Here is a 12,509-nt window from a genome sequence, read left to right on the forward strand (position 1 = left end):
AATAACCTTGATTCTCACGCTACGTTTTAGTGTTGTTATGTCTAGCTGGACTCTGGAATCTGAAACAAAAAAAGCATTGTTGGTAAAACTTTCTGTCAGACCCAGCGCACCACCCACCCTCCAGTAGCCCCGTTACCGGCTCACACAATGGCAACATTGGAGAGGCCCCAACAGCTGATCCGGTGGGTCCGCGTTTCGCGCCGCCATTGCAACCACGGAGATGGGCACCCGGGATTCCTAGAGTGGCAGCTCCGTGTTTCGCACTGCTATTGCAACCACCGAGATGGGAAACCGGGATTCCTAGAGCGGCAGCTGATGAGCCCATGTGACTAGCTAGGATGGCTAGTAATTGATATACTTAGATGGCTAGTAACAACAGCACAGACGAAACGCGGTGAACGGAGGGGAGGCTTCTTCGTACTTATGTTTTTTGGACTTCCAAGTGTCGCTGGGTCTGTCATTAGTGGACGTTGGAGCAGAGGACTGGACGGTAAAGCAGAGTGTTGCCGGCTTTGTTCATTTCACTTCTATGTGTGGGGCGTGGACTGGGGCAGGAGAGCACAGCATTGTTAATTAAGTTATTGGTGGGGTGTGGGTTATCAACTGGGGTTGGGCTAGGCGAGGGTGGAGTATGGTCATGGGTGGTAATTGGGGTGTGTGCTCTGGGCGTGGTAGGTGGCTGTATTTAAGGCACTGGAAGGAGGTTACTTCCAGTGCTAACTTAATGTCAACACAGTGCATTAAACTTGTTGATTGTTCAATGTTCCTGTTTCTTGGCTTTTGTGAAGCACTACCAGGACGTTCTTGCAGTAAGTTAGATGGGCCTTATCCACCTGGCGCCATTTACTGGAGTGGGCACAACATCTCTTTGAAGTGTGGACAGACCACCAGAATCTAGCAGTTCTACAAACGCCTGGGCGGTTGTCTCCTAAACACGTGCGTTGGGTGCAATATTTCCAACGTTTCCGATTCCAACTTAAAGTCGTTCCAGGGGGGAGAAATTTCCTAGCGGATGCCCTCTCTCGCCTACCGCAATATGATAGTACGAGGGAGGAGGTGGTCCAGGCCATTATGCCCCCTTATAGCGTCGGAGATCTGCATGTAGATTCCTGCTCGAAAATGACATTGTTTGAGGATGAGGTGAGAACAGCTTTATTACAAGATCCTTGGTTGTTGAATAATCCCGGGTTACTTACAAACCGGAATGGTTTAGCATGGTATGGCAATAGACTATATATTCCCCAGGGATTACGAGATTGCGTTTATCACCGTTGTCATGATGCTAAATTAGCCGGCCATTTCGGTTTCCTGAAGACGTTACACCTAGCCAGACGTCAATTTTGGTGGCCTGGAATGAGAAGAGACATTGAAACTTATGTGAAGGGCTGTCACATCTGTGCACAATCAAAGGTAGTACCCAAAAAACCAGTGGGACTGTTACAACCAGTATCTGATCCAAATCAGCCATGGCAGGACATTGGAATGGATTTTATAGTTGACTTACCGGAGGTACAGGGTTATACCATTATATGGACAGTGGTTGACTTGTTTTCAAAACAAGCCCATTTCATACCCTGTAAGGGATTGCCGTTGGCAAGAAGACTGGCCAGAATGTTTTTAACACATATTTATCGTTTGCATGGGGCACCTCGTCAAATTATTTCGGACCGTGGCATACAATTTACGGCTCAATTCTGGCGTCAGTTCCTTCGATTCATTGGTACTGCTCAAGGTCTCAGCTCTGCGTATCATCCCAGTACCAACGGGGCAGTGGAGTGGGCCAATGCTGCTGTCGAGCGATATCTGAGGAGCTACGTATCCTATCAACAGTCGAATTGGGTGGAATTGGTGCCATTAGCGGAAGTCGCATATAATAACGCAGTACATAAGAGCACCGGCCTCACACCATTTCAGGTGGTGTATGGACGCGACTTTGTCCCGATGCCAGAGTGTGGGTCCCAGGAATCCCAGCCTCGTCACCCCAATGAATGGTTTAACCACGTAGGTGAGGTATGGGGTACAGTGAAAAAGGCCCTGATAAAAGCAGAACAAGCAACTAAACACCAGGCGGATAAAACTCGTAGCTTACAGGTTCAGTTTTGGGTGGGGGATCTAGTGTATTTATCGACTAAATATATAAAGTTGCAGGTGCCGTGCAAAAAACTAGCACCAAAGTACATCGGACCCTTCCGCATAGTCCAGATTATTAATCCGGTGACGGTGAAGCTTCATTTACCGAGTTTGCATGATAAGGTGCATCCAGTCTTTCACGTAAGCTTGTTGAAACCTGTAAGGGAGAAACCCCAAGAACAAACCCCAGGGCCCATCACCCCAGGGCGGTATGAAGTACAAGATATCCTGGATTCGCAGGTGAAGGGGGGTAAACTTTATTATCTAATCTTATGGAAGGGATATCCCCGGTCCGATGCCTCCTGGGTGTGGAAGGGGGATGTCTTTGCTCCCGACCTGATTCGTAGATACCATAGGAAATTTCCACGCAAACCTGGGGAGGGGCCGAATAACTCTTCATGTGCATGACAAAAGGCCTTACTCATCTTAGTATGCTTTCTTCCAGGGGGACATGTGGTGAGGGGGGCCGAATATCAGACCCAGCGCACCACCCACCCTCCAGTGGCCCCGTTACCGGCTCACACAATGGCAACATTGGAGAGGCCCCAACAGCTGATCCGGCGGGTCCGCGTTTCGCGCCGCCATTGCAACCACCGAGATGGGCAACCGGGATTCCTAGAGCAGCAGCTCCGTGTTTCGCACTGCTATTGCAACCACCGAGATGGGAAACCGGGATTCCTAGAGCGGCAGCTGATGAGCCCATGTGACCAGCTAGGATGGCTAGTAATTGATATACTTAGATGACTAGTAACAACAGCACGGACGAAACGTGGCGAACGGAGGGGAGGCTGCATCGTACTTATGTTTATTGGACTTCCAAGTGTCGCTGGGTCTGTCATTAGTGGACGTTGGAGCAGAGGACTGGACGGTAAAGCAGAGTGTTTCCGGCTTTGTTCATTTCACTTCTATGTGTGGGGCGTGGACTGGGGCAGGAGAGCGCAGCATTGTTAATTAGGTTATTGGTGGGGTGTGGGTTATCAACTGGGGTTGGGCTAGGCGAGGGTGGAGTATGGTCACGGGTGGTAATTGGGGGGTGCGCTCTGGGCGTGGTAGGTGGCTGTATTTAAGGCACTGGAAGCAGGTTCACTGGAAGTTAGCTTCCAGTGCTAACTTTATGTCAACACAGTGCATTAAACTTGTTGACTGTTCAACATTCCTGTTTCTTGGCTTTTGTGAAGCACTACCAGGACGTTCTTACACTTTCATCTTAATTACAGAGATTCTACCTGTTGTGTCCTGAGCCTGCTGAAGCATTCAGCAGGCTCAGCAATGTTGCAAATGGTCCCGGGCAGACCAAAAGCTGCCTGGGACCAGACTGGCTGTCGCCAGCCTTGCACGCATGCGCAAGGCACGAAAACAGCCAGCTTCCTATGGCTGACACTGTCTGGGTTCAGGACTCTATAAATGGCCTGCGTGCCATTTTGCTGTTGCTGGTTGTAAGAAGAGATCAATAAAGAAGCTTGTTTGTTCACCATGTGTCTTTGCTTAATACCTCAACCTTGCAAACATAAAACAAACCGATAGTGATTGTTGCAATTTCCCCATCTACAAATGTCCCATTATTAAGGAAGGGCAAAGAACTGCATTTCAGGGCTCTGGATTGGAAGGGACCTTGGAGGTCTTCTAGTCCAACCCCCTGCTCAGGCAGGAAACCCTATATTGGGGTCCCCAGTCCCTGGACTGTGGCCTACTATTGGGCTGTGGCCTATTCGCAACCGAGCCACGTGAGCAGCCAGCCATTGTGTGTGTGCAGCTTGCGCAAGTGGGCTTGCATGCATGGGCATATACAGGTCAACTTACAATCAAGCTGTATGTGCCAGCCCGCTACTTGTACAAGTCAAGCTGCATGCATGTAGCCCTGTTTTCCCCTCCCCCCAAGCTTCCCTATACCATTTCAGACAAATAATTGTCCAATCGGGAGGCAGATTGTTCCACTGGTTAATTGTTCTAATTGTCAAGAAGTTTCTCCTTAGTTGTAGGTTGCTTCTCTCCTTGGTTAGTTTCCATCCGTTGCTTCTTGTCCTGCCCTAAGGCACTTTGGAGAATAGCTTGACTCCCTTTTCTTTGTGGCAGCCCCTGAGATATTGGAACACTGCTATGACGGCGATTTTAGACAATTTTAGTTGAACTGATCTGCCTCTGACCAGCAGAAGCAAAAATACCAAATTACAACTCAAATGGCAAAATCCACTCGGCATTAAACCTTGTTGAGGCTGTTGTCATCTCAAAATCTGTGTAAAGTCATTTTTCTGTGTCAGGGAACGTGGTGCCCAGAAGCTCACTCAGATTACAGTGTGCCTCTGAAAGCCATAATTAAGGAATACAGATAAATGAACCTCCTCATTTAATCTGTGGGGTGATCATAAAGTAAACTCAACCGATCTTGGATGATGTAACCCTCAAGAGAAAGACTTTTGAAAGAGATCTGTTTGTTCAGAACTTGTTGGTCCAGTTAAATAGTGAATAAAAAAAATGATCGGTTGACCGATCATACCTGTTGAAATGGTATAAGAGAAGGCATCGTGGTGTACGTGTCACCTATTGTTAAAAGAACTAAGGGCAATATAGAGCTCACGGACCAAGAAGAAAGCAAATTAAGCTTTAAGACAATTTTCTTTGGCCAGATAGGGGAAAAGAAATCCCATCTCTGATCTCAGGACCTTTCCACCATGGAAACGATATTGGGCCAAACCCTGTGGATGTTGGTATTTTACTTTTGCATTTCAATCACGTTGTTATTCCTCGGGTGGATCCTTTACTTTAATATCATCGGCATGCATATCCCGCCAGGAATCAGCCAGGGGAGAAAACTGCGCCTTCTCTATTTGTTTGTAAGAATTCTTTTCGCACTGGTAAGTCTCTGCCTTTGGACTCTAGCTTTGCTTTCAGTTGGTTTGCCTGAATGGCACAGTCCTACACTTGGTGTACCTGAGGATGCACAAGCAAGCTCAGAGAGCACCAAGGACCCCTCCTTTCAACCCTGAGCTCCAAATATTCTCTTTTATTAGAACTCACTCTGGATAGCATCTAAACCAGTGGTTCTCAACGTTTGTGTGACGGCGACCCCCATCACACAAACGTGCCGTGCATGCGCAGCGCGCATGCGCGGTGGCGCCCCATGCGCTGTGCGGCGGCGCCCCCATGCGCGGTGCGCATGCACGGCGGCGCCCCCTGAGGGGGGAAAATGGCAGATCGCCTTCTTTGGTGACCCCCGTAAAATGGACGATCGACCCCAAATGGGGTCGCGACCCATAGGTTGAGAACCGCTGATCTAAACAGATCCTTTGTGTGTTATTCTTTGGTTTCTTTCTTGTCTTTCCCCTGTGCAGGCCAGGATTCTGGATAAACTTGGCATCTGCCATGAATTTTTCATATGGAGGCTCCTTTGGAATGGAATACATCCCAGGAAACCATCTGACTTGATTGTCAAGGAAATGCTTTTTGACAGAGTGCCGGTGATGGTCTGTTGTCCCAAAAGAGCAAGTCCAGAGAACAGACGAGGACTTGTCTGGATCCACGGAGGAGCAGGCTTGTTTGGAAGCCCCCGTAGGTTTTCCAAATAATTGTTTGATTGATATGAAAGAAGGACGGACAAATGTTTGGCTTAAGGCAGTGATGGCGAACCTATGGCACGCGTGCCAGAGGCGGCACTTAGCGCCCTCTCTGTGGCACACTTGCCGCCATCGTCAGCTTGCATAGGTCCATTAGGCCGCCGCTGGCACCCAGAGCGGCAACCCCACCCAGCACAAAGGAGGTGAAGCAGCTGGCTAGCAAGCTCAAGTAGAGGTGGTAGAGCACGCCCCCATGCGTCGCTGGCCTGTGTGCGGGGGCTGATGGTATCAGGCAGCAGCCGCCCCTGTCTCGCCTTGCCCTGCAGCAATGGCACCCCCGCCCTACCCCTGCCTCACCCCTCAGGACGAACCTCCTGCCAACGCCACATCCACCAGAGACCCCCTGGATCTCCCCCAATTCTGCCAGCCCCCACAGGCATCCCCCCACAAGCAACATCAAAATGGCCACACCCACCCCAGCCATGCCCACTCAATCTGCCATGACCACAGCAACCACACCCACCCAGTGGGCTACGCCTACCCCCAATGCGGCCTTGGCACTTTGTGATGAATAAGTCGGTTTTGGATTGTGGTTTGGGCACTCGGTCTCTAAAGGGTTCGCCATCCCTGGCCTAAGGGGTACCCTGATTCTTCTGCAGCATGCCAAGGACCAAAGGGGAAAAATGCATGTGCTCAGATAAAAACATACAAGTTAGGGGTGGGAGAAATGGGACATTCTCATCTGAACATCAATTCAAACAATTCTTTGTGATATTTCAGGATCCCACGAAAGGCTGTGCCACTTCATTGCCCGGCAAAGTGACACTGTGATCGCATGCATCGGGTAAGTGAGCTCAAGCTGACTTGTGTCACAGAAGGCACAAAAGCCAACTGCCATAACCTCTCTCTCTCTCTAGACCAGAGGTTCTCAAAGGGGTCGCCTAAGACCATCGGAAAACACATATTTCCGATGGTCATAGGAACCTAGACACCGCTCCTCTATCCATCTCCGCACAGCTTCGAACTGGGGGCCGTTGCAGTGCCAGATTCGTTTCTGTCGAGCATCTCCTAAGGGAGGCTGCGCTGCTTCGCGGCCTTTTCTGTGGAGGAAGCTGAATTAAGCTCTGCCAGTGCTGTCACCCTCTTGGCTCTCTCTCTCTCGCTCTCTCTCTCGCTCTCTCTCCCCGTCTGGGCGCTTTTCCAACCAGGCTGGGCGAAGTCTAGTCCTAGACTTAGAACAGTTCATTTAGTGACTGTCCAAAGTTACAATATTTAAGAACACAGCCCCAAACCTCTTATGCAAACAGAATGCATCCTGTCAGTTGTAGGACAAATAACATGAGCAAGCATTTTATTTCCTCCCTGGATACAATTCCTGCAGCTGCAGTAAAAAAAGCAAAAATAGAAAAAAAAAAAAAAGAGAATGTGCATTTCATTAATGGAGAACAAAGCAACTGGGAGTAACTCAGACTTAAGAGGAAAATACTGTAATAGGCTCAAAATAAATAAAAATAAAAATATAGTTGAGACTGAGCGAAGCAAACTGCCAGAAAGTGGATTTTACTACAGAAGCCAGACAGAGAAGTGATTCAGCAATGACTTCTGGACTAGCTAGTAAAAATCACCTAAATGCATGGTACAATTTATACTCTTTTTCCTATTTTAAGTTTTGATGAGATTTATAAGAAGTTTGTTCTTCTTAATTTCCTAGCTTGGTTTTTTTCCCTTTCAGCAGGATTGATTAATCCTATGACCCAGGGAAGGAAATAACTTGTTGATGAGGTTTTTGTGTATCTAGGTTAATCTTGTTGTAGGCGCTGGTGTGTCTGGGGTTAATCCTGTTATTGGTTTCTATGTGTATATAGGGCAGTGGTGGCGAACCTATGGCACGGGTGCCAGAGGCGGCACACAGAGCCCTCTCTGTGGGCATGCGTTCTATCGCCCGAGTCCTAGGCCTTCAGCTGGGTTTTATAAAACCTTTTCGCTTTAGGCCTCTGCTGCCATGTGCAAAAAAAAAAAAGGTTCAGTCAATTTCAGCTTCTTGCAGGAAAAAAAAAGATCTTGCAAAGTTGGAATTGCTTGATTGAACTTTTTAGTCCCACCCAGTCTTCCGTTACCACCGCAGCCACACCCACCCAATGGGCCACACCCACCCGGCACTCAACAATGGATAAGTGGGTTTTGGGTTGCAGTTTGGGCACTCGGTCTCTAAAAGGTTCGCCATCACTGAGATAGGGCAAACCTGTCAGCTTTCTTTTGGTTTGTTCAAGGCTAGTGCTTATCACAGGTGGGGGAGGAAGAGAGAGGAGAGGAGAGGGGAGAGAGAAAGAGAGAGAGAGAGAGGAGAGAGAGGGAGGGAAGGAGAGAGAGAGAGAGAGAGAGAGAGACTCTTCTCTGGTACTTTTGTTTTTTGGCTTGACTTTTCTAAGAGAGGGAAATGGATGTTTCTTTTGGAGCAGCCTTTCGTATTTGTAATAGTTGGTTTCTGGGCCTAGGCTTTCTACCTCTTTTCCTATTGTTCCTGCCTGTTTAATATTTCCCAAAGGTATTTCTTTTTCATGGGTATCTAGATGCTAACTTCTAATTATTGATTGAATCAATGATCCATCACAGCCATGGAGCAAGTTTCAGATTAACTCTGGAGTTCAGAGATCTCAAACCAGGAGTGGGGAACCTTGGCTCTTTGATGACTCGTGGACTTCAACTCCCAGAATTCCTGAGCCAGCCTGGCTCAGCTTGGAAACCTCTCCCTTTCCCCTCAGCATGGCTGCCTCAGGAATTCTGGGAGTTGAAGTCCACCAGTCATAAAAGAGCCCAGGTTGCCCTCCCCTGTCTTAAACGGTTGCTCCGCGGGGATTGCATCCCACGAGGGAAGCCGAGCGAGGGATTTCCTTTGGAAACAGGCCTTTGTAAGTCTAATCAGACAGGCTAAAGCTGACAGCTGCTCTTTACTAAACTCCCCCCCCCCAAAAGCAACGTTGCAAAAAGAGAAACCAGTGAAGGAGCCAAACTTTTTCCTTCAACCTTCTCCAGAGGAAAGAGGAATGCAACATCCGCCAGGTGTTTTTTCTCCAAATTGGCACCCAAAGCAAAGGGAAAAAACAGCTGCGGAGTTTTGAAAAACTGCCAGGGCTGCTACAACCCTACCCAGAACAAAGCGTCCCGTGCAGCCCAGCCTCATCCTGCACAGACGCCATGACGCCCGCACACTTACTTGTCCAAGATGAAGTACAGATTGAAGACCCGTAGCAGGCGGCGCCCCTCTCCTCTTGCTGCCTCCCTCGCCCATCCCAGGGGACCATCAGGGTGTTCAGAAAGGAGGGGAAAAGGCTGTCTGGAGGTGGGGTTTTGGGGTTTTTTTTTTCACATTTCCCTTCTGCTCAGCTTTCTCTCTGATCCGTTTTCAGGGCACCTCTGCCTTGCGCTTCCAGCACAGCACAGCCACTGTCAGCCAGACAATTGGCTATTTCCGGTTCCTGTTGCTTTGCTTTGCCCCAGATTTGAGGAACATGGAAGCCTCCTCCCTCCTCCTGGCCCCCTCCCCGCAAAGGAAAGAGCCAAAATCCAGGGCTGATCTTGGCGCTTCTGCTGAGCCCTGACAGCCCTGCAGCTCCAGCCGTCTCTCGTTCAGGCTTGTGCAGTGCTGCCGCCGGTTCAGCTCATTCCCCTCCCCCCACTACCACTTCTAGGATGGTCCCGTACCACCTGCCACAGGTGGTACGCGTTTCACCAGCTGAAAAGCCCTGTGCTGAAATACTGACAGCCATAAGGAACTAACAAGGATGCCGCGGGTTACTTCAGAGTAGTTTACAGAATTACAGCTAGTCTTTGACTTACAATCACAACTGAGCCCAAAATTTCTGTTGTTTTGTGAGACAGTTAAGTGCCCTATTTTATGTCTTAACATAAAATGCCACAGTTGTTAAGTGAATCACTGCAATTTTGTTATGTTAGCAACGCAGTTGTTAACTGAATCCCACTGACTTTGCTTGTCAGAAGGTCACAAAAGGGGATCACATGAGCCTGAGACACTGCAGCTGTCATAAATATCAGTTCCCAGGTGCCCTAATTTTGATCATGTGACCACAGGGATGCTGCAACGGTCATGTGAAAAACGGTCCTAAGTCACTTTTTTCAGTGATGTTGTAATTTTGAACAGTTATTAAATGAACTGTTGTAAGTTGAGGACTGCCTCTATTGGTTGTTGCATGCTGCCCAGTCTTTTTGGGGTGGGGCAGCTATAATTTATTCATCTTCAGAATAGGAATGCCAGTGTATTTCTAAGATTGTATTTTGACTGACTGTTGCTTCAGATACCCCTTGGCGCCAGAGCACCCCTATCCAGCTCAACAACTCAGCTGCTACACTGCCGTATCACATTTTCTGAAGAATGCGCAGGACTACGGGGTGGACCCGAAACGGATCGTGCTGGCTGGCGACAGCAGCGGAGGCACACTTGTTGCCAGCACTGCTCAGCAACTTCTGATGACAAAGGACCTGCCACAGCCCCAGGCCCACATACTAATCAATCCTTACCTACAATGCCTGGATGTAAATTTACCTTCTTACCAGCAAAACCAGTCCATTCCCCCCTTAGTCAAGAAAGAGGCTGTTCGTCTTGGCACAATGTATCTCTCAGGAACCAGTGCTGGGGTCAATGAAATTATGGCCAATGCCCATGTCCCGCAGGAACTCATGGCAAAGTATCAGAAATGGATCAGTGCAGAACATATTCCGGAGGAATTTAAAGGCCGGGGTTACGTGCCGTTTGTACCTGGTCCATTTTCAGAAGATCTTTTCCAAAAATACAAAACAGTTTTCGACCCCATATTTTCCCCACTCCTGGCAGAAGACGCCGTCATCCAGCAGTTTCCAGAGACTTTCCTTTTAACCTGCGAATATGACATTTTCCGAGATGATGGCTTGCTCTATAAGAAGAGGCTGGAAGACAATGGTGTCCCTGTCACCTGGCTTCACCTCAAGGACGGATTCCATGGCATCACCTTGCTGATAGATATGGGGTCAATCCAGTTTCCAAGTACGAGGAAGAGTATGAATAGTGTAATCCAATTCCTAGAACGATTCTAGAAATCAAACAACCTCGTTCCTCTTCCTTGTTCATCTAGCCCTTACCTTACAGATCTGGATCTGAAGAGGTTATACCCTATAATTTCATTCATCTGTCCTGCTTAACTGACCTGAAGATGGTCCACCAACCCTTTGAAGAGACACATCCTTGCCCTCTCCAGCTCGTTCATAGCCCACCACTCAGGTAGCCTGGTGTCAGGCTGTGCAGGAAACTGTGGTTTTCCCTCTTACTCAAAAAACAGAATTTCCCATATGACAATCTAAGTGGCACAGAGGAACAGTTGGGTGAGTGGCCAGACGTCTAACTTTTGCGCTCTCCTTCTCCCTATAGTCAGGACAGTGGTTCTTTGGAATATCAAACTGTTGTGGAAAAAACCACGATACTTACATCAGAAGACAAGACCACGAAGGGTTGGAGAAAACAGGCTTTATTTGTGCACAATGGTTCAGAGCATTCACATGACAAATTCTGAACCCTGAGCTATTCTCAGGGAGTAGTTCTTATAGCATTAACCACCCACGCCTTAGCCTTAGGGTGGCTCTTATCTACCTTTGACACACTAAAACAGAGAAGTTTATATCTTGAAGCTACATAAGTAAAAGGAGAAGTTCACACAAACGGTTGTCTTACCACACCTTTCTGCACGGGTGCTATCTTACAACATCTGTGACTTTTAGTTGACACTGACACTTCTTGTAAAATGGTTTCTACATAGCATGAACACATCTCTATAATTATGACACACAGATTATATGATTTAGGTTACATTGCACAGCCAAACTTAATATTATCTATTAACTATTATCAGCAACAAGCATTTCTATTAAGATATAGATATATTTTGATGAACTTTGCCTGCCCACCTCAAAACTTATGGAGAATGTTGAACATGACAGCACAAGGAAACAAAAGCCCATCACCAGCCATCAACATCCCAATGAACCAATAGGAAGGCATCACATAATTGCGACTCACAGAATAGCCCAAAGTGCATATAGGTAGTCCTTGACTAACGATAACAATTGAGCCCAAAATTTCTGTTGCTAAGTGAAACATTTGCTAAGTGAATTTGCCTCATTTTACGACCTTTCTTGTCACAGCTGCTAAGTGAATCACTATAGTTGTTAAATTAGTAACACGGTTGTTAAGTGAATCTGACTTCCCCATTGACAGAAGGCAGCAAAAAGTAATTACATGACCCCAGGACACTGCAACCATCATAAATATGAGTCAGTTGCCAAGTTTCGGAATTTTGATCATGTGACTCTGGGGATACTGCAGCGGTCTTAAGTGTGAAAAACGGTTATAATCACTTTTTTCAGTGCCGCTGTAACTTTGAACAGTCACTAAACGAAGTGTTGTAAGTCAAGGACTACCTGTATTCCAGTAAAGAGAGGTTTCATGAGGATGGGCTCGGCAAGGGTTTGAATGCTCAGAACAGTAAACCTCTGGTCCTGGTGACCGACCCAGATTGGATCTTGCAACGTTATCCTGGGAGATGTATATGTGCCTTCATTTGTCATGGAAAACCCAGTGCAGCTCTTTCAGGAGACCATTATTCCCACAGGCAGACCAAAAAATGAACGAAAAAAGGGAATCAGCCCCCAAAAGCTCTGGAGGCCTATTGTGCTAGCCTCCCCCTCACCCATTGGCATAGGTTCTGTTTCCTAACAGGACCTTGCCTTGAACCGTGCCTTCCTCTCCTCTGTCTCTGAAGAGGCGTTTCTCTCCAAGAAGAC

General features: G+C 47.7%; 1 protein-coding gene across 1 annotated transcript; it reads left to right on the forward strand.

Annotated features, from left to right (window-relative positions):
• Positions 1-1,071: 1,071 nt before the first annotated feature.
• LOC120298394 (arylacetamide deacetylase-like 4) lies at positions 1,072-11,423 on the forward strand. Its single transcript, XM_039322133.1, has 6 exons — positions 1,072-1,140; positions 1,915-2,005; positions 2,576-2,853; positions 5,460-5,658; positions 6,462-6,525; positions 9,995-11,423. The coding sequence occupies exons 1-6, from the start codon at positions 1,072-1,074 to the stop codon at positions 10,767-10,769; spliced, it is 1,476 nt and encodes a 491-aa protein (XP_039178067.1). The 3' UTR covers positions 10,770-11,423.
• Positions 11,424-12,509: the final 1,086 nt, after the last annotated feature.

This window comes from Crotalus tigris, unplaced genomic scaffold, assembly GCF_016545835.1.
Source record: "Crotalus tigris isolate CLP2741 ecotype Arizona unplaced genomic scaffold, ASM1654583v1 scf7180000023853.46361, whole genome shotgun sequence".
NCBI lineage: Eukaryota > Metazoa > Chordata > Lepidosauria > Squamata > Viperidae > Crotalus > Crotalus tigris.

Excerpts from the sequence above, each read along its gene's own strand:
- LOC120298394 (XM_039322133.1), top strand. The coding sequence starts at position 1,072 with ATGCCCCCTTATAGCGTCGGAGATCTGCATGTAGATTCCTGCTCGAAA. Across the intron at positions 2,006-2,575 it reads TGAATGGTTTAACCACGTAG|GGGGACATGTGGTGAGGGGG; the intron begins GTGAGGTATGGG and ends GCTTTCTTCCAG. Across the intron at positions 5,659-6,461 it reads CTGGATCCACGGAGGAGCAG|GATCCCACGAAAGGCTGTGC; the intron begins GCTTGTTTGGAA and ends GTGATATTTCAG.